Source organism: Symphodus melops (assembly GCF_947650265.1).
Source record: "Symphodus melops genome assembly, chromosome: 17".
NCBI lineage: Eukaryota > Metazoa > Chordata > Actinopteri > Labriformes > Labridae > Symphodus > Symphodus melops.
This window is the reverse complement of record NC_136707.1, coordinates 8940956-8961197: the sequence shown is the minus strand read 5'-3', so window position 1 is coordinate 8961197 and position 20242 is coordinate 8940956. Positions and strand designations below refer to the sequence as shown.

Here is a 20242-nt window from a genome sequence, read left to right as displayed (position 1 = left end):
ATCATAGTACTCACAGGAACATGCCTTTTCCCCTCTAATTTTACCAGGAAATGTTGGTCAGTGTGGTTTCAGAGCTTCACTGTTGATATGAACCTAAACCCAGGCCCACTGGTGTTAATTACCACTCCACTCTTCACCTCCCCAGCCTAAGATCGGCTATCTTTATCTGAGCAAGGAAATACCCCGGGGGCCGTGTGCGTTTGTGAGAATGTATGCATCGCTTTGATGGGGCTCTTTTTATTAGAGCGGATCAAGATGCAGAGATTGGCGATCTTTACTATTCCTTTGGGCTACACGGCGTAGTTCTGCCCGTATGGATTTCGGAGATGGAGGAAATTAAATTCAAAGACTTTTTCTCAGGTTATGTTCAGAGTATACGGAAAGTAGGTGGGGGAGTAAGAAGTAGAGGCTGACGATGGAGAAGGGAGGTGTGTGTGTGTGTGTGGGGGGGGGGGGGGGGGGGGGGGGGGGGGTGAGAGGAGGAAGAGGAGGAAGAGGAGGAGTGGGCAGGGGGCGGAGGTGTTGCTGGGCTGACACGAGAGGAGGATGAAGTGGGACGTGCCAGTGGAGCGTCAGTAATCTGCTGCTCTGGCTGGCTGACATGACAGCCCCACACACACACGGCAAACAAACACACACTCCTGTTCCATCCGTGGCCCCCAGCTCACCACCAGTGTGAACAGGTCCACGGTCAGTGTCCGGCAGGAGGTGGCCAATCTGCAAGGTGTTTTTGCGAGGTCACAGACAACCTTGTTTTTTCCTCTCTCTGCTGCCCTGCTAGCTTGGCATGACCACTCAGATGGACATAATGAGAGAAATGGATCGAGAGAGAAAGAGAGAGAGAGCCTGCGAGACATCCAGCAAGGGACACACTATCACAAAGAGAGAAAAGAGACGTTGCTTAGAACTGGCAGCCTTACTTTTCTCTCTCTTGCTCTCTCTCCCTCGTCGTGTTTCTTCCCATACTCCTCCTCTATCCCACCTCTTTCACGGTCCCTTTGTCCCTCCCTGCCTTTCCCTCTCTTTGATTCCTTTTTTGACACAATATTCTGCCTAAGCCTGTGTCCAAGAGAGGTAGTGACGGCTGAGCATGAAGGGTGGAGGGATGGAATGACCGAGACGAAAAACAGAGAGTCAGAGAAAGAGGGAAAGGAGCACAGATGGAGAATGCTGGGAAACCCTCAGGTGGGCGCTTGCAGTGGTCCCCTCTCTTCCCTCTTCTTGTTTGTTCCAGTCCTGTTTGTTTTGTTGTGTTTACTCCTTTTCCCCTCTCTCTTCCACTTTGTTTTCAAGACATCCTTTTGGTTGATGCATTTTGCGCGGATGCTCGAGGTATTTTATTTCGGCGATTGGGGGACTCTGTGGATGCGTGTTTGTATATTTGTGTGATTGTAGTTGTTGTCATGAGAGTCACGTAGCTCTGCCGCCTGCTGCTGCTGCTGCTGCCTCCTCCTGTACGTTCAAAGGCTGTGGAGCTCCATGGCTCCTCCAGGACTCTAGCTGCTGCATGCTGCTGTCTCATCCATGACGAGCATCTTCACAAACTCTGTCAAAGCATCCCGTGTGCCCTTTGGGACTTTTTAAGTTATTTGTTGCCGTCACTTTCACTTTATTTGGATTTCTATCGCTGCGTCTTCTTCCACCACGCTCATCCCGATTTGCATGTTTCTGGTGCGAAAAAACCCTCTTCTGTTGCCATCGAAACTTATTGGGATTTACTCCTTCGCAACACTGCCTGCTATTCCTACTTTATCGAACACATCTGTTTCCAAAGAGATTTCTGCAAGACCAAATAAAAGCCCTCAGTCACTCAGTGTTGCCACTCCCTTTTCCAACGATGCCTCGTTTTCATTTCCCCGTCCCTCTGCTGTCGGCTCATATTTACTAACAGTGTGTGAGTGGGGAAAACGAGTTGGATGGTGTTTGCAGGACAGCTGGGCCAGCTAGACAGGTTATTTCTCAGAATTACACCACTCTGATGACCTGACAGTGTTTGTGTGTATGGTGTGTTGTTGGATGATCAAGCTCACAGGGAAACATGGACTATGGAAAACATTCCTCTTGGATATTACTGTCAGATATTCTTCTTCCTTTATAACCTTGGATAAAGAGGGCTGTGGTGAGGTCACACTCCAACAGAGCGTGTGTGTATGTACGCTTGGGTTTCATTATTTTTTTTGTGTGTTGGACTTCTCATTAGCCCACAGGGTTCAGAGTCAATAGAGGCCAACACCTCTCCTCCCCTGTCTTGTCTTTTTCCCTTCACAGCACTGAATCGCAAATTAGGAAGACCGAATATGTTTGTGAACAGCAATGTGTGCATTTGTGCATCTGTGTGTTTATATATTTCAAAATGTGTGTGTGTGTGTGTGTGTGTATGCGTATGTGCGTGTGTGTGTGAAACCCGTGTAGTGATCCTTAATGTTCTACTTGGCCTTCTCTCGCTCTCTTGTAATCTTGCTTCTCTTGAAGAATCTCTTCCTCCCTGATAATTAGTCAAGTGAACCTCCAGAGTTTAAACCATTATTTATTCATCATGCTCTGTGTGTGTTTGTGTGTGTGTGTGTGTTTGCATGTGTGTGCGTCTGTTTGTGCGTGCATTTAGGATAAATGTCAGCAGGACGTAGGGTTCACGCAGAGTCAGGCCATAAAATCCACATCCACAAACTTAAAGATGTGCATTTTTAGAAAAGCACCAGTAGCTTTAGACATTAAACAAGAGGAACTCACCCTGCCAGAGTGTGTTTTCCTCATCCACCTCCTCTAAACACACCTACACGCTTTGTCTTTATAAAATGAGATTCAATGGTTCAAAACAGATAAAGACTAAGCAGTGGGCGACTGCCGCGGAGCAGGCGGGTTATATTTGTCCTATCATATCATCAGAGGTTTAAGTTATTGACTCATTATCTACAGTATGTATCAAAGGCAAATTTTGGATTACCCAAAATGTCTTTTTTATTGCAATGCCAACTTCAAAATACAAAAGATATGAGTCTAGAATTATGTAAAACAGAAAAAAAGCTGATAAATGTGAAGACAATCATGAGAGAACAGTTTTTTTCTTGATAAATACATTTTTAAAGACAAATATTCATCAAGAAATGATGATTTTTTTTTTTATGAATTTCGGACATATGATGCTCTGCAGATAACAAAATTCAATTATTATGTTGGTTGACAAGTCAAATGCACCTTTGCCCTGTACTGCTTTCCTCCAAACATGAGGGTCAAACTTGAAACTCCAGATTAGCACTGTGTCACAACCATTGCAGAGGAGAAGTGAGACGTGCGGGTGAAACTGGTTGTGAGTAGAGCGGAGATGATGAAGGGCTCTGAGTGTTCCCCCTTAGGTTTGTTTCTCTCACATTGACACAACTACAACAGTTCTTTAGCTCTCTGTGGAAATGTGTTCTCACTACTAATTTTTCATTTTGAAAATGTCAACAGAATAAAAACTATTTGAAAAAGTCCTTTGTTGATTAGTTGCAAGCCTGCGTAAAAGGTTATAAAACCATTTTCTTTGAACTGTACTGCAGCGCAGTGATTTAAAAAAAAAGGTGTTTTATGAATTTTTGAATCTTTTGCATGTCCCTGGGCAGTACAGCAATAACTTCCTCGTTACTTTAGACTCAGGCATTGAAATGAGACTAGATAGGTAATTAATGATGTCCCTGGTCTTGTTGTTTATTGTAGTCCTTAAAGGGTCATAAGTATTTATTTCGTGTTTTAAAAACCAGACAAAAACTTCTCATAGGAGCTTTAAGTTGATGTCTATGGAACATGTCAGTTATTGGAAATCTGGGGCCTCTAGAAAACTTGGCAGTGAGGGGTCTGAAGAGAGCCTGATCAATAAACCAGTCATTAGTAATGATCAGCCGGTTTAATTTAGCATGGTTGACTATTTACAGATGGCTTCAGGTCATGATTGAGCTGTGGCTTTGTGCCGCCTCCATTCATTCCCTTCACTCAGCAACAGCTTTAAGTCACTGTGAGCCACAGTGTAGGGGGCTGATGCATGGCGGGACTGGATTTGTAGAGCCTGAGATAGCTCATGTGGTACAGGAGGTGGTGGCAGGGGGTGACATTATGGCAGAAGTTGTACCTAGAGGCGCCATCTACAGACGGAGAAAATAAAGCATTTCTGCGCATCTGGTGCAAGCGGCCAGCGGGTGTGAGGAACAGTAGGTCAGACACAGTACATGCCAGATGTCTCCCAGGGATGAGAATAGCATTTTCCCCACCCATTTTAAGAACTGTGTTCATGTGACACAATTAAGAGCACGTCACCAAAAAAAAAAAAGACCAAATGTGGGAGTTTGCGTCATAAGAGACTGACAAGCTTTAAACAGGAACTGGAAATATTGTAACGTGGGAAGTGAATCGTGAAGAGCACTACTGTCGAGGCCATAAAGAAGAAGTAAAAATGTGGACAAAAAAAGCAGTGAGATTGGACTAGTTCTCAGGGAAAATTCCAAGAGGCTGGATTTTTGGGGTAAATGAGGTTGCTAATGGTTCTTCTTTCGGCGGATTGCTCTGTTTGTCGATCCGTTTGTCTTTCCTGAGAGTTCTCTGAGATGAATGTCCTGTTCTCAAATCCAAGACTCGCTCCTGTCAAACAAACTGATTATTTATAACACGTACACTAAACACTAATGAGTCTCTGGGTGACAAATGGATTCGGAGGACACCTTGCTCACCTTATAACTTCCCTCAATGTATTCTCTCCTCTCCCATCAGTCACCAGGCCCCTCCTGGCCCGGATACTCCCCTCCTTCTTACTTTTCTTTTCCTCTAGCCCTGTTTCCTTGTGTCCAAACATTCTACTTGTCCCACTTCTCCCTGCACCTCAACTTGTTTTTTTAACACCATCAACTTGTCACCAAATTCACTAACCTCTTTCTACCAGTGTCTGTGTTCTCATTTCCGTCTGTGTCTGTCTGTCTGTCTGTCTGTCTGTCATTCACCTCTAATCATAGTCACCCTTTATCAGTAGCTGCCTCTCTGTCAATCTTAATCTCTATCCTGCTCTCAGCTAGTTGGGAGTCAGTGCTAGTGCTTACTGGATTAGCAACTGGCCGTTCTGCCAAGTGCTCTGGGGCTCTGGGGCGGAACACTTAACAATTGTCAGATTTCCGTTTCTTCCAGCCAGCAGGTTTTGAGAATAACTGGGAGGAACTATCTCTGGAAAGAGACAGTTCATGATGTCTGCACTAAATTGAATGGTCCTGTGTTCTGACTTTTTAAATAGCTAATAGCCCACCACAGGACTTCTTTTTTGATTCTTGCTTTTGCTCCAGATCCATGGCAGTCAGTATGTATGTCCAGTGAGGCAGCTATCCAGTGGATGTTTTTGGAAGTTGTCCTTCAACCTTCAGGCCACATGCTGCTAGTAAAGTGTTGGTATGGCTGCATCACAGCCCAGCAGCTATTGAACTTCACATACATTAGGCCTACAGTATGCAACTAAAAAAAGCATGCAGTAACATTGTGCTCGAGTTTCTTGATCATTCTATTTGAGATGAAAAGCGATGCATCTTTTAATCAAACCATTTTTTGATATTCCAGTGCCTCTCCTTTGAAGCTGAAAAACTAAGAAAGAATGGAAATCTTGTGTTTAATTTTTTTTGCGTCACTGAAATCAAAAACAAAGCCAACTTGCCCACACAGGACACATTTGAACTTCTCTCTCTCTCTTTTTTTTTTTTTTTTTTGGCTGGTCGATTTTGACTCCTGCAGTTGAAGGAAAGTTTTGAAGTGGCGTTAGCAACACTGGCTAATCCTTGTCCTGCTGTGGTAAGCCGTTTTGGAGAAAGCTGAGACATGGAGGTTAGGGGACAGAGAGTTTGCTGCTGTTTTTCAAACTTTCACCAAGGAAAACTGCAATTTTCAGCAAAACCCCCCCCAAAAAAACATTTCAGTGTTCATTTTCCTCTCAGCACACACATTACCGTTTAACTTGTCTGAACCTGGCCTGTCGTTCGTACCTCTCCACTGCGGCTTGTTCCTCTTCTCTGTGGGTGCAACAGAGTGTACGCCTGTGGTTGTTGTTTATACACCGTTCCTGTCAAGGGGGTTGTCTTCACTGTTTTTGTTTGTTGCAGTGGGCGCTGTGTTGTGTTGGCAGTGACAGCTTGTTAATGTCCAACTCTTCATCTTGTCCTCCTCCCTCATGCCAACTGGCTGCTCTTCCCTTCTCACCTACAGTACATCACCATAGAAACGCATGCATCCATCTGTGCAGCTGCCCCACCCCTTCATTGCTCTGCACAGAAACCCAGATCTGACACTTGCAGCTCATGCAGCACCAGTGGAGACAGAGGGGGATGAGAAGGAGCAATAACAAGTAGTAGTAACAATCAGGCTGAGACCCTTCCTGCATGTGCACAAAAATCAATTGTTGTGTGCTGACTGAATGGACAAACACTATATGTATCCAAACACTGGAACGCACAGGATGTTGCATACATTATTGCATGTCCATTAGTGTCTCATGAATGCAGTGTATAGGAGAACCTGTCAGTGGTGCATGCGGTAGGAGAGAAGGATAAGCAGGGTATATTAATTATTTCTGAATCAGGTAGGGTCAAGGTCTAATAATACAGGGAGACGCCACAAAAGCTTGAACAATAAATATATAGAATAGAAGAAATGCAGTGTGCAATTATTGTGGAATGATTAACTGTATGGGAATCAAAATCAAAGAATTACTCACAGAATGTTATCGTGTCGTGTCATGGGAATTGTACTCCACCTCTTCTCTAAAGTAGCAATAAGAAACTTCAAACTGAAATCAGGCCTTTTGAGGTGCTCAAGAAAAAAAAATTAACCAAGTGGACCTTAAAAAACTGCCACAAGGATCACTTGTGACACTATATTTGGAAATCTATTGTGTCATATTCCCACACCTCATATATATTTTTAGCTGCATGACTCTGTTGCCGTTGAATTATGTTGCATTCTTCAACCACAGCAAAAACAGATTCATCATTCTCAACAGACCAAACTGACGTCACATTATGAACGCAAATAGTTTGGCCCTGAGATGTGCAATCCTCCCCTTATCAAAAACATTCAAGGTACAACATTTTCATACATTTTTTGAACTAATCTTTGACTTTTTTTTTTATTAGTGGTGGAATTTCTGTGTAGATAGGGACACACTCTTAAGAAAAGGGAAACAACAGTTTTCTCTCTTTCTCTTCTGTGACGGATGCAAACACTGAGACTGAGAGTGTCTGAGAGGCTGCTGTGTTTTCTTTTTATTTAGCATGCTCCGCTGTTGCCCACTTTGCAAAATCCTCTGGGGATTGGTGAAACAAGCAATTACGCTAACACCCCACTAGGGACTGCTGTGTGCCGCTCATCTCCCTGCTCGTTCCCGGATCAAAAGAGTGCATGGCAAAACCCTCCCAAACAAGCTTGTATGTCTGATAATGGGATCTCATCTCAGAGCCGTGTCACAATTTTTCCTTTACTTCATATACACACCATGAGTTTGTGTCTGTGACACAGCTTCAACATTTGTGTTTCCATTTATCCTCTTAGATCAGGATTTGGCTTTAACATCCAAATTGATTTAAAGGCTTGATTTTACATGAGGCGGTAGTTTGATTTGAATTCTGTTATTTTCAGACCCAGATGCAGTAAAAAGCCTGAGAGAAAATTCAACCGCTTTCCTGTTACCCTCTGCATCTTTTCTCTGATGCCACTTGACAGAGAGCAGTTTGTACTGCGACATATGACTATCAACATCGTAACACAGATTTGTGCCATGTTGACTCGACAACTTGTAATCTCTGCCGCCCTGCGTTTGCCACATCTGTCACTGGCTGTGTCTCTCACCAGCCGACCTTACACTGTCTGCTTGTCGAACAAATGTGTCTGTATGACTGTTTGTGTGTGTGCGTGCGTGTGTGCCTGCGTGCGTGCATGTGTGTGTATGTTTGCGCTTATATGTGTGGGTGCGTCTGGACTTGCTAACTGCAGACAGCTTTAACAGCTGACCTGTTGCCAAGGGGACCTATCCGCAGTGACAGCTGCTGTCATATTCCTCTCGGCTAATGATTAGCTGTTTTGATTGATTTCTGTTATTTTTATGTTTCAATTTCTCGGAGGTGTTTTTTCTTTCTTTCTGGCACCTTTTAATTAAAAAAAAAAGTCCAGGCAGTGGCACTTAAATTAAATTGTCAGTGCAATTCTTGACTAAGGTAGCAGGTAGAGAGACTAGTTGTGTTGTTCTTTTTCAAGGGTCAAAATCTCATTCTGCAGACGATAACTATGCCGAAGGACAGTTATATTTGTGTTTAGCCACGAGTAACGGGATGTTCTGAGTCATTTATTGTCTGCTCCTTCATAAAATATCATACCAATCTGTGCTCCACAGCTGAACCTTTGCCTCTCTTCCCTTGTTCTTCTTACTTGGTTTACTTTTATTAGCCTGAACTGTGACTTCAGTAACCTGGCATTCTGCTACCTCTGCCTATTACTAAAGAAGCACCCCAACCAAAACTCTCTGTGTCTCTAACTCTCTCTTATCAGCTACAATGCCTTTTGGTGTTTCAAAAGTCAAATATCAAGCCTAGGGTGGAGACTTAATATGATTTCAGGTACAATGACAATAAATGTGAAAATCCCATGAAACAATAATAATACCCCTGAGTGAAATGCGGCCAAATGCTATGCTAGTATTACTATTTTTTCTTACTTTCACAGCCCAAAATAGCTTCTGTTTGTCTCATTTAACTAAATACATCCTCATTTGAACTTTCCACTTGTCTTCTCCTCGCTCTACATCTGCTCATGTAAATCATTTAATAAGCCGATGTGAGTGATGAATGAATTTCAGAACGTTGTGTAATTTAGCCCTTTGATTGATAACCCATGGCCAGAGCCAAGCTAATCTGACAACAGATGTGTTCCTGTGGGATGGGGCTTGTTAGGTGAGCCTGTTGGCTCTGTCTGAAATCAGCATGGCAGGGTGTTAACACTATGAGAGGATTGGCACCAGGTCTGCCGGGAGAGGAGGCAACAGACTCAGTAATTCTGCCCCGAACTAGAAAGTTACATCAACAGAGCTGCTTCACCAGCAGAAACGGAGATCGCCTTATTTAACCAGCAGCGATGACAAGATTTACTGCATATTACACATCATTACACGATCATTAGGAAACCTCTTAGCAGCACAAATCAGGTTTAAGCTTTCACTCTGCTGATGTAATATAAGAACAGTGATAATCTTGTTTTAGGGTGTGACTGTTTAATAAGATACAAGAACAATAATCTTACATGATGTTTGCATCACTACACGAGTGTTTATCTGTTCACCAGTCAAACCCGACACTTTAATTCAGCTGTATATGATACATCATGATCTATTGTGACAGCCTGTTAAGATCATTGCAATGATTGTTTGTTCTCCCAAATCTGTCAAGATCACAGTTCACCTTGTATCAAAAGGGGATCATTTGAAATGTGCTTAAACTGTGCCATAACATCCTCTTTTCTTTGTGTCATCTCATTTACTCAGTTTGTTTTCCTTGTCACTCTCTAGCAGCTCTTCTCTTCGTCTTTCCACGTTGTTGATTTCTTCTTTTATCCACTCTGTCTTATCGTCACAGCAAAAATAAAGTGCTTTGCCTCACTGGAAGATAAAACACTTAAGGTTTCATTCTGTACACAAGTCTTGATTTTTCATGATTTAACATCTCTTTTTTTCCCCTGCACAACACTTCTCATTATAAACCTGCTGGTTTTACCCTGGGGAGTGTTTGACTAGATTTTCAACTTGAAAGTTGGCTGCTGCAGTATCTTTATGAAGCATTCTCTGCTCCTTCTCTCTCTCTCTCTCCCTTGCCTGCATACTGTACACTTTAGAAGTTTTGACACTTTAGGTTTCTTTCTAGCAACCATGGGCAACATCCCTGCAGCACGTTGTTGTGTAATCAGCTTGATGCTGTCAGTGCGTTGGCCCCTGGAGGCGGGATACAGTTGAAGGATCTGACCTGTCCAGAGCTGACCTAATGAACCTTCAGCTTCTACTGACAGAAATAAGACATACAGTCTTTTCGTGTATGAGAACATGATTCTAGGAGTGAGTGTGTGGCCCAATCATTCTTGTCTATTTACGTTTGAAAGAAAATAGTGATTATAAATTATGAACATTTGAACACAGTGTTGTTAAGATTTAAAATCAGAGAGCGAAACACAGTAAAAGCTGCAAATGGGTAGGAAACTATTATGCACCAAGGTTAGCAACAATTTTCAGCGGGTGGACGATATTTCAGAAAGTTTCATTCCTTTTCACTTAAAGTTGCCCTCTTAATTATTCTGTATGTCTCGGCATTTAATTTCTGCGAACAATCCAATAACCACCAAACACCTTTCTTCTGCATTCTGCTGTTGAATTGTTTTCTAGCTACTTTATCCTCCCCTTTATTACTTGTAGCTAACAGCTGTGCACTTTATAGTGTGCTGGAGAGTGTATGCATACACACGTTAAACCAGGACATCACCACAGCATTTTCAACTGCCTTTATTGTTTTAGCCACGATTAAAGTCTTTTACTTTGAGATACCTACTCTGTTTGTGAAGTTCATCTACATCCCCATTTCTTCATAATCTACCTGGCTCATAAGCTAATTCTGTTTCACCAGTCATTTTCTCGAGAGCTGCAGGACTCTGACGTCTTCATAAATGATTGATTCCTTGCAAATGCTCCTCTTCTAAGTCTTGCTTGATAATCCATATCTCTGTGTGAAGAACCCTGATAATCGCCGAATGTGTAATTTAAAGCTATTGGTTATTTTTACATCCAGGATAGGAGGAGAAGTAGAATTCATGTGGAGCGTGTTTAAATAACTGGGTCATTATAGTAATTTTGCAAAATATAAAAACTAAAACGATTCTACTGAAGATGTGTGAAAAGCTCGGCAGAGCTGCAAAGTCGGGAGATATATTTCTTAGTGTGTTCATATCTGCAAGCATCCTCTCTCCCACTACAGGAAGTTATTAGATTCATGGTTATGATCAAACGTATACTGTACATTAGTTAAGCTATAGAGTATGCACTTTAATTACTTTGAAACTAATGGTACAGTATATGCACTGCAGGCAAGCCACAGTGTGACACAGTGGGATTGTACACACAAGGCAGCAACACTATTGTGAAAAGATTTATAAGTCCCTTGCAGCCTTCCTCGTCTGCTGTGCCCCCTTCTTCTTAACAACCCTGCTCATCTCATGAATATGCACACACTCTGTGTCTTAGCTTAGATAGATAGGCTTCTTAAATCTTCCATTTGGTCCTAAGATTTATTTGCCGCTTAAGCAACTTGATCAAATTTCACCCCATCAGACTCCTATTTTACTAAGTGGGGGCATTTTAATGGGCCGATATACACGTGGATGTGTGTGGATGTGTGTGTGTGTGCTGTTAATGTTATAACACCAGTGGGACAGATAATGTCCTAATATGTCCCATTAGACCTGAGTGATTTAGTGTTAAATCTAGCAGACCTCACATGGGTATGTGTATTACAGTTAATAACATTCACAATAATAATAACCGTTCTTTCTATATAGCACTTCAAACAAAGGAACAAAAATCTTTAAAAATGAAAATAAAACAAAAGAAATGTGAGGAAGACTATTATTAAAACATTTACCATGAAATGAGTGACCTCCACTTGAGTGTTTTTCTCCCTTCGTATTTAACTAAGGGCTCCCCCTGTCTGTCAGCAAAGGCGGTGCTATTCAATAGTGACTAGAAAAAGGCTGTTTGCACCAGTCACTTCAAGTGTCAATGCTTTCCACTTGGGCCGAGTGTGCCATGAGAGATATATGTGACGATGTTTGAGCAAGGGAAAAGTACAGCTGGCACACTGTGATTGGGCGAATGTTGTCATCCAGCAGACTCAGCCACAGTTGGCCTGTTTGCATGATAAACAGTCTTGGTCAGCCCCTCAGGAAAGTGTGATTTTTTTCGTCCTTGGTCTAATTCTTTCCTCCCTCCCTCTCTCTCTCTCTCTCTCTCTCTCTCTCTCTCTCTCTCTCTCTCTCTCTCCCGCAGTCTCTGCCTGACTGTAACCGTACTAGCTTGTTTTTAATATTCTGTGTTAATAATAGACATCTGCTTTTCAGATGTTTCTTCATCTTTCCATGTTCGCTGTTAAAACAAAAAAATATAGCCCTAATTGTAAAAATAAAAAGACAAAACAGGTGGATGATATGACAGGTGATGGTGTTCCCCAACTGCAAAAATCTGTCCTTTATGCTTTGTTTTGTTGCTGCTTTCATCACTTGGCTCAGTGGCTCAGCAGTGTGCCACATCGTGCTGCTCTGATGAATCCATTGAGATTAGCATGAAAGCACACTGGGCGCTTCTCACACATTGAAGCAGTGTCTGAATCTCTGACAGCTGCAGGGTGAATTTACATTAACTCGTGCCTTTTTATGTGCGTTTAGCTCTCTTTGTGTATAAAGATTGTTGTTGTTTGTGTACTTTACTTTGGAGGTATTCCTGGAGGATATAAAAAAACAACCCTTTTTTTTATGAAAGTGGTCCTTACTTGATGGATGAGGTACTACATTAACCTACACACTTTTAAACAAGGTGTGGTCTGCAGAGTCACCCATCTACTGCCTTCCTGCAGAAATGATTAATTTCACTGTGTATACAGAATCTAGATTCCCACTGTGGTTACAGTAAATACTGAAATAGAAAAAGGAAAGTGATAAGTGAGATGGAGCTTAGATTAGAATTCTCTATGTTGTTGCTTAAACACCATCACCACAAGCTGTTCTATTTTGACGCTTTTAATTGGTCTCCATCTTGACAGTGTCCGACATGAAGAGGTGTGTCCAGCACTAATCGATAGCTTATCAGATTATCTAAAATACTAGATTGTCGTTTAGCATTTTCATGAACAATACGCTCTCTGGTCTGCAGACTTTGCACATTTCTTAATACCCGCTTCAGGTCATGCCCTGTGACTTCTTATGTGTTTAGTGAGGTTTATTATATCTGCAAATTGTCAGCATCAGCAATATTGTGCTGTTACTGCCAAGTCTTCCGCTTTTCATACAAAAATTCATACGCTTCCAAGTGATCAGCTTTAAACCTTTTTTGCATTTCATGTGTCGTGTTAATTCAAGTAAATTTACTGAATTTCCCTCCTGGGATTAATCAAGTATTTCTGAACTGGATTCTGACTCTAAAATTAGTCATCAAATCAAACTAAAGTGAAAATAATTTTTTTTCTATAACTTGCTGATTCTACAGTAAGTGACAAAATCGAGTTCTTTAGGTAGGCATTATTTGTCGTAAATTATCTGAAACCTGTAAAAAAACAATGGGTTAAACAATGAGTTCAAAATTGAAGTTTAATTAACGCTGTTCTGCATACTGTACTGCTGTGCTGCTAAGGTCTTTGACGGCAGCTTCCTCCAACTGTGACGACCAGCCAGAGCTGCGCCCTGTGGAGATCAGAGGTCTATGCACCACAGTCAGAGGAGGTGCACCTCTTTGAAGCAGCTCTGCATGCAGGCACACATGGAGTCTGCACAGTACATCTTATTCTCCATCTACTATCTCATTACCTCTGCTTTTCTCCATCCACCATCTTATCCAAGGCAGCATCCAGGGAAGTAAACGTGAGCAGCACTGATGTTAAAAGGTGTGGCTTGAAGAGATTTCTTCTTCACACCGACTTGCAACAGTCCGCCGACTGCCGACCAGCAACAGGCTGTAATTCAGGGGCTCTCTCACCTGCTGCCAGACCTGCTTTTACCTAGATGACAAGTAAACAAAGAGGTGCATTACGCTTGTAACCTCCTCTAATTATAGACCACCCCTTGCATTCATCCTCCTGTCGAAGACACACACATTTGTAGTTTTCAGCGGCACACAGCCTCAGAGATGTTGCTGTGGAGCCTTAGCATGCTCTGATTGTCCAAGTGTGCGCAATTATGTGTTAACAGCTGCAATTTCGACTTAGCTGCTTCCACAGTATTCTCATGTGTTGCCCAGGGAAACTAAGTTTGCATGTGGGAGACTCGGTCGTGTGGATGAGAGGCAGCAAATGGATTCCCAGAGGAGATCGCAAAAAGTGAAAAGATTGGCGCATCATTCCTCACGGTGCGTGTTTTAATGATAAGAGAGGCTACCCATCACTTTAAGTGGATTGCAGTTGTCTTTGATTGTGTCCACCTGTTATCCCGTCCAGCAGGATACACGCACAGGATGACCTTCTCATGGCTCAGTCTCGCTACCCAGACGTCACTTTCCACCATTTTCCTCAAAGCTATACCTTAATGAAAAAAACATGAAGTGCCCGTACCTGCTGGTTGATCTTTTTCGAGAAACCTTTTCATTTGAAGTAAAGAGAAAACATAGAAAAGTGAGAATGCTGAAAAAGACATGAAAGACATACTGGACTTACTTTTACCTATTTTTACTTGATTTGACCCTCTCCTTCCTCTTCTTCTGGTTAATATTCAGCCTTTGCTGTCATAGGAAGTATCCCACACGGAGCCCTGCCATGCAGACAGTAAATTAGGCCGTGTATCGGAGGGATGAGCTCGCCGTGCCTTCCCTTAACCATCTGCAGAACGACAGACCTTCTAGGGAGGACACGTCAACTTCATGAACAATTGGAGAAACCAATCACGGATGAATCTAAGAACAGTCTCAAAAATCACATCGGTTTAAAAATAAAAAAGAAGAAGACTATTAATCAATGAAGGTTTTGGCGCGACTAAAAACATTTGTATACATTTGTGAAATCCTTCCTTGAACCATGAATTTTCTGGCTGGCTTCAGCACATTTTTTTTCATACAAATCCAGCTGATGAAGTCTTGCAGAATCTTTCCTATCATGTAGTTAATTTAATAAGCATATTTACAGTGCAAAGTTGACTCAGCGTGTCTTGTTTCGAGTACTTTTTCTGCCTGACTTAATGATCGTCTGTGCATAGTTCAGACCTCCATAGAGAGCAGCTTGAAAGGACCTTGTGGCTGTAAAATAAGAGGAGCCAGACAGTAATTAGAGAACCAGTGTACATTTCAGATAATGCAGAAAAAGTCATTAACAATTCTCACCCTGAAAGCACTCAAAAGCAATCTGTCTGGTGTCTGGAAAATCACTTTTACTTTTTATGGATGATAGAACTGAAAGTGTAAGCTCCTCGTGTGTAGATTTGTTGTTTTACTTTTTGTTTTATTAAATTGACTAAATATATTTGGTGTTGTGCTGCTGGTTAAAAATAATAACATGAATTTTACCTTGAATTCTGATTATGATACAATATTGAAAATAGTTGCATGATAGTTATGAATTGCAGTTTATGTTGACATGCCTTTTTCAGTAGAGCATTGACAGAGGGACTCATTCATGAAGCACCTCGCTGGAAAAAAATCCTTTTTCATTTAGCCGTTAAAGAGCTCTGTTTGCCTCTGTGCAGTCTGCGGGTTTCTGCTCTTACACCTTCGTCTCCCTCTGACCCACTTGTTAAACATCCCTTAAAATATAAACCTTGCGCTGCCTGCTGCCTCCAAATCCATTAAAGCACAACCGGTCCACTTTTCCTTCTCACCTCTAGAGTCTTCGTAACACGCTGGATGCCCGTGCAGAAACACTCGTTTATCTTTGAGAATGTATGGTTTGGGATTTGGCTGAGGTGGTACAGAATATTATTATCTTCAAGAGTTGCTAGTTGTTGTGGGTGGGTTGGCAAATGCTTGGTGTCACGAGCTGAATTTCCCTACAAATATAAATAACCTGGTGAAAGTGTTGGAGGTGTATGACTCAAAAAGTAAAAAAGTTGAGAATGTGGCTCATTGAGCTGCACAACAGGTCTGAGCAATCGACATTATTTTCCAAAAGTCTGTGGAACAGCTTCCCCTGATGGAAAACGTTGTTTTTTTGCAACTCCAAAACGCCATTTGGTCCTTTAGGACAAAGCCTTGAAAGACCAAATGGCGTTGGATTGCTTTACAGGAAGTTGTTTTTTTTTTCTGTCAGTTGTTGTGCCTTGCTGTATCTTTTTCTCTGTACAGGTGATTTCTCCTTTTCTGCGAGTCTTATCTCTCACTGCCTACCACAGAGTCTCTTTAAAGATCATCAGGGTTAATGCTCTCTCGACTGTGCTCTCTATCTTGACAGAGCAGCCCAGGCCTCATTGGCTGGGCTCACAGATCAACTTTGAACGCAGCGTCCTGTTGTCATTTACGTGCTGTATCATTTCTTGGACCAACCTGATGCACCTTTTTTTCCTCGAAGCTCTGGGTCTTTGTAGTTGCAATCTAGCCTGCTGCAGACTCAAACTTGCTGACTGACATTGCATTCTTGTGATAAAGTGTTCTCCAGGAAACCCACCCTATCAACGCTCTTTTATGTAGGTTTAAATGGCTCTGGCATCGCGTGGGCTTGCACAGATTGTTTTGGCTGTCAGGGTTATTGTCTGCAAGCTTATGTGGAAATGTATTGGCTGTGAATGTCGAAAGTAAGGATGAATAACCTGTTCCTATTTTCTTTTCTTACTCTTCTGCCCACACAACTTTTACTCCCGCTGTTTTCAAGACATGGTCTTTGTGTATACAGCTTTGAAAAGTACATCCACAAACTGCAATGAGCAAAGTTTTTTTGGGCTGTCTTTTGGCAGCTGTCTGCAAAAGAAACTTGTTTAGCATTTTACCTTCTATCAATGTTAGATACCAATCAATAATAGTCATAAGTTTTTTTTTTTTTGTTCTCTTCTCTGATTTGTTCAAAGGCAGCATAGCCCACCCAGCCTCTCACTGCCGTTGTGAATCCTCAGTCACAATAATAAGCCATAGAACATAGGCCCGGCTTTTCCATCTATTGTAATGGGGCCCTTGAGTCAGGTCCTTGTTAGCTGATGCACAATAAGCTGTAGCCTAATGAAGTGTAAACCAGAGATCTGGGAGGCTGCGAGGGGGCTAGATGAATATGGCCGGTGGCCTCGGTGCACAGCGGAGAGCTCAATGCTAATGCTATTAGCCAGGAGGTCAGTCCATTTTGCCTCACCCCTGCTCAGTTTATCAGCACTCCATAATGTAGTTGATGTAAGGGCATGGTGCCGAAACAGCAAATCACACTTGAGCGTGATATCTCTCCAAGAATGAATAGAGTGGGAAATGGGTTTACAACGAGTTTGATTGCAGCTGTGTTTGAGTGATCCCAGACCTCCTGCCCCTAACAGGCTTCCTCTGTGTAAAGGCCGTCCACTGGAATGCATCACAGCTCTGTTTGGCTTCAGTCTGGCCAGCTTTCTGCCTCTTTCTCTGCATTCAATAACTGTCCATTTGTTGCTCCTGACACAGAGGAGCTTCCCTTTGCTACTCCTCTGCTCAGCTCATACTAATGCTGCTGATGAGTCTTAATGCACACAGGGTCCACTTTATCATAATATGTTCTCGTAGCACCTTTCATGATTTAAGTTGAAGACTTTCATATACATTTTACATGTTTTACTAGTTTTATTCTCATCAACTAGAACTTTCCTTCCTGCGCCAAGTCGTAAGTTTAGTTATTACTCTTTGAGGTCAGACATGAATATTGGTCTTGCTTTTTTTTTTTTTTCAGCAAGCGTTACCCGTGAACTTTTTCCTGTGAATATGAATGAAACAGGTTAAACCATTCTTAAGGTTATTGTGCGACACTATCAGTATTCATAGCCCACCATTTCCTTACACGTTTACCCTTTTGAATACATTGTAATGCATATTTAATGCATTGACTACTTGTGATTCAGAGAAAGAGCCATCATTTCACGATAGCTCTTTTCTGATGCCCATGTTCTGGTGTTCTGGTGTGTTTGCCTGCACGTCCTTGTACAAACACATAAATTAACCCTTTTGGCATGTTTTGTCTTCCAGCCCACGCCAGGGCCTGTTTTCCTAAGCAAGGCAACCTACCTGGTAAATGGAAACTTGGTCTTTTGTCATCCTTTGAGTTCATTCCATGCATATGTTTTTTTTTTTTTTTTTTGTGTGTGTAATCACCATATCGTCTCCTCCCAGCTGTCTCCCTTCCCTTTTTGTCTGCCTTCCACTTCAGGCCGCTGTTGTCTGTCAGTTAAAGCTCTGATTTAAAGGGAGGTCACAGTGACGCGCCTCTGGACAGCAAAATAGAAAACCTCCAGACAAGAGACAGTTAGAATATGTGAGGCCAAGCCGTGGGTGTGAAGGGATGGAGGGAAAGCCCAGATAGATGGCCAGGAACTGGTGTAAAAAAAAAAAAAGGGGCAGAACAAGGACAAATATGACCAACGTTTTTCTTCATGTTCCCGGCGGACTTTCGATCACCTCAATTTTCTGGATTGTATTTTTTTCCCCTGTTTCCATAGAAAACAATGAAAGCCACTTAAAGTGACAAGACGGCATGTCACAATGAAAAATCCAGCAAAGCAAATTCAGCCGGAGTGACTACCTTTGATCTATTGCAAAAGCATTTTACTTTTCTCGTTTTTCTTCCCTTCAGAACCTGAAATCAATAATTCTGCAGGGAACCACTCTTTCCTGGTGGCAAATAGTCTAACATCCCATTCCTTTTCTCCCTCCCTCTCTTTCTCTCTCTGCTGTCTTCTCTGTGCCTCGTTTTTGACACTCTCATTCTTTCTGCTCCATTTGTTTCCACCTGTGTGCGCCTGCTCTGTGTGTTTGTGCATCTCCACCCTGAAATCTTTCTGCATGCTCGTGTGGGTGGTGATTCACATCTTTCAATCAAACTTTCCCACCCTTCCTTCTTTCCTTCCTTGCATCCTTCTTCCCTACCCTTCTTTTCTTACTCCCCCTTTCCTCTCCTTCCTTTCCTCATTCCTCTTCCCTCAGATACCGAGCGTGGTGGCAGTCACATGATCTCGACGGATGACTTGGAGTATCCACGGGAATATCGGACGCTTGGGAACACTGCTCGCCGATTCTCAAATGTCGGCCTGGTGCACACGTCAGAGCACCGCCATGGCGTCAGTGCTGCACAGAGCCTGGAGGCCCTGACAAACCTGCACAAGGCTGACATGGAGCGCAAGAGGGACGCCTTCATGGATCACCTGAAGAGCAAGTACCAGCAGCAGCAACAGCTGCAGCATCCACACCACAGCCCACACCACAACCCCCCGTCACCCTCTCCGTCACACGCCAGCATGAGGGGTTCATCAGAGCGCTCTGCCCGGGAACAGGTATGCAGGTCACATTCTCTTCAGGATTTCTTCCCCTTGACATGAATTGAGCGCTGCAGGGATGATGTCTTTCTGTTGGCCATCGAGTTAGTTTTTTTTATTATTGCTAAAATTATTGCTCTGTGGCAACAAAAAAAAAAACAATTATTATGAGACTGATTTTATAATTTCTGAAATGGAAAGACATCAATAAAAGTAAAATGTTGATGTTAGGCTATGAATAAACTACACCTCTGCGATAGACTTCACCCATTTACATGAAGCTGTGTATCATTAGAAACATGGTAGTAGTGTTGAATGGTCGTGAGTCCAGACCTCATTTTGCCCTGAGACGAGAAAAATGTGTTTTTCTTTGCTTGAAAGTTTTCTTCATGTGATGCAAAAAGCGTCATATTGCATCACATGAAGAAAACTTTCAAGCAAAGAAAAACACATTTTTTTCGTTTAATGTTACAGTACCAACAAACTCTGTAGTCCTAGTTAGCCAGTTGTTAGCAACCACCTTTTGAAAGATGGAAAAAGACATTTCAGGCGTATTTTATGTCATACTTTAAATGCAGAAAAAAGGGTTGAATCTGTTAAGCCTGTGTTTGCCACACACCTTACTTCATCCAATTTACCGATGTCCAATACTGTTTATTTATTCACGAAAACACTCAATTTGCTTCATTTAAGTAGTGCATTTGGATGTAAAAAGCTGAGCAATTTTATTTTCCAGTTTTTGTGATGGCAATCTGTTGAAAAGGGCTATCACGTATACTCAAAGTATGGAACGGATTGTATGGACAGGACAATGAAAAGCTCCTCGTCGAATGGCATCCAGAGAAAAAGCAGCACAAGGCTGCATGTCGCACTTATTGAAATAATTGAGGGAGGCCAATTTAATAAGGAAGGACTGTCAAGTGTTCATTGAATGTGGGTTATAGAGGTTGCATTTAAACTGTCACAGAAAGACTGACGTTTGTTTCTCTGCTGAGAACCTGCAGAACTTTCATAGAGGGGGGGAGACAGGAAGTCCCACACATAAACATGTTATCTCTGG

General features: G+C 42.3%; 2 protein-coding genes across 12 annotated transcripts in view; one reads left to right on the top strand and one right to left on the bottom strand.

Annotated features, from left to right (window-relative positions):
• The window catches only part of gosr2 (golgi SNAP receptor complex member 2), an 87884-nt gene extending 68048 nt beyond the window's left edge, over positions 1-19836 (bottom strand). The window contains exon 1 of the mRNA XM_079365805.1: positions 19833-19836. The gene's annotated coding sequence lies outside the window, so the exon portion shown is untranslated. The remainder of the gene's footprint in view (positions 1-19832) is intronic.
• Positions 1-20242, top strand: part of LOC306837921 (SRC kinase signaling inhibitor 1-like) — a 91257-nt gene that overhangs the window by 33870 nt on the left and 37145 nt on the right. For 10 of the 11 annotated variants that reach the window (XM_079365790.1, XM_079365796.1, XM_079365794.1 and 7 more), the window contains exons 2-3: positions 17900-17941; positions 18854-19200. In XM_079365790.1, the coding sequence (XP_079221916.1) occupies positions 18877-19200 (324 nt within the window). In that variant the 5' untranslated portion in view covers positions 17900-17941; positions 18854-18876. Of the gene's footprint in view, positions 1-523; positions 1186-17899; positions 17942-18853; positions 19201-20242 lie in introns of those variants that run through there. The other variant, XM_079365797.1, reaches the window with a different exon arrangement.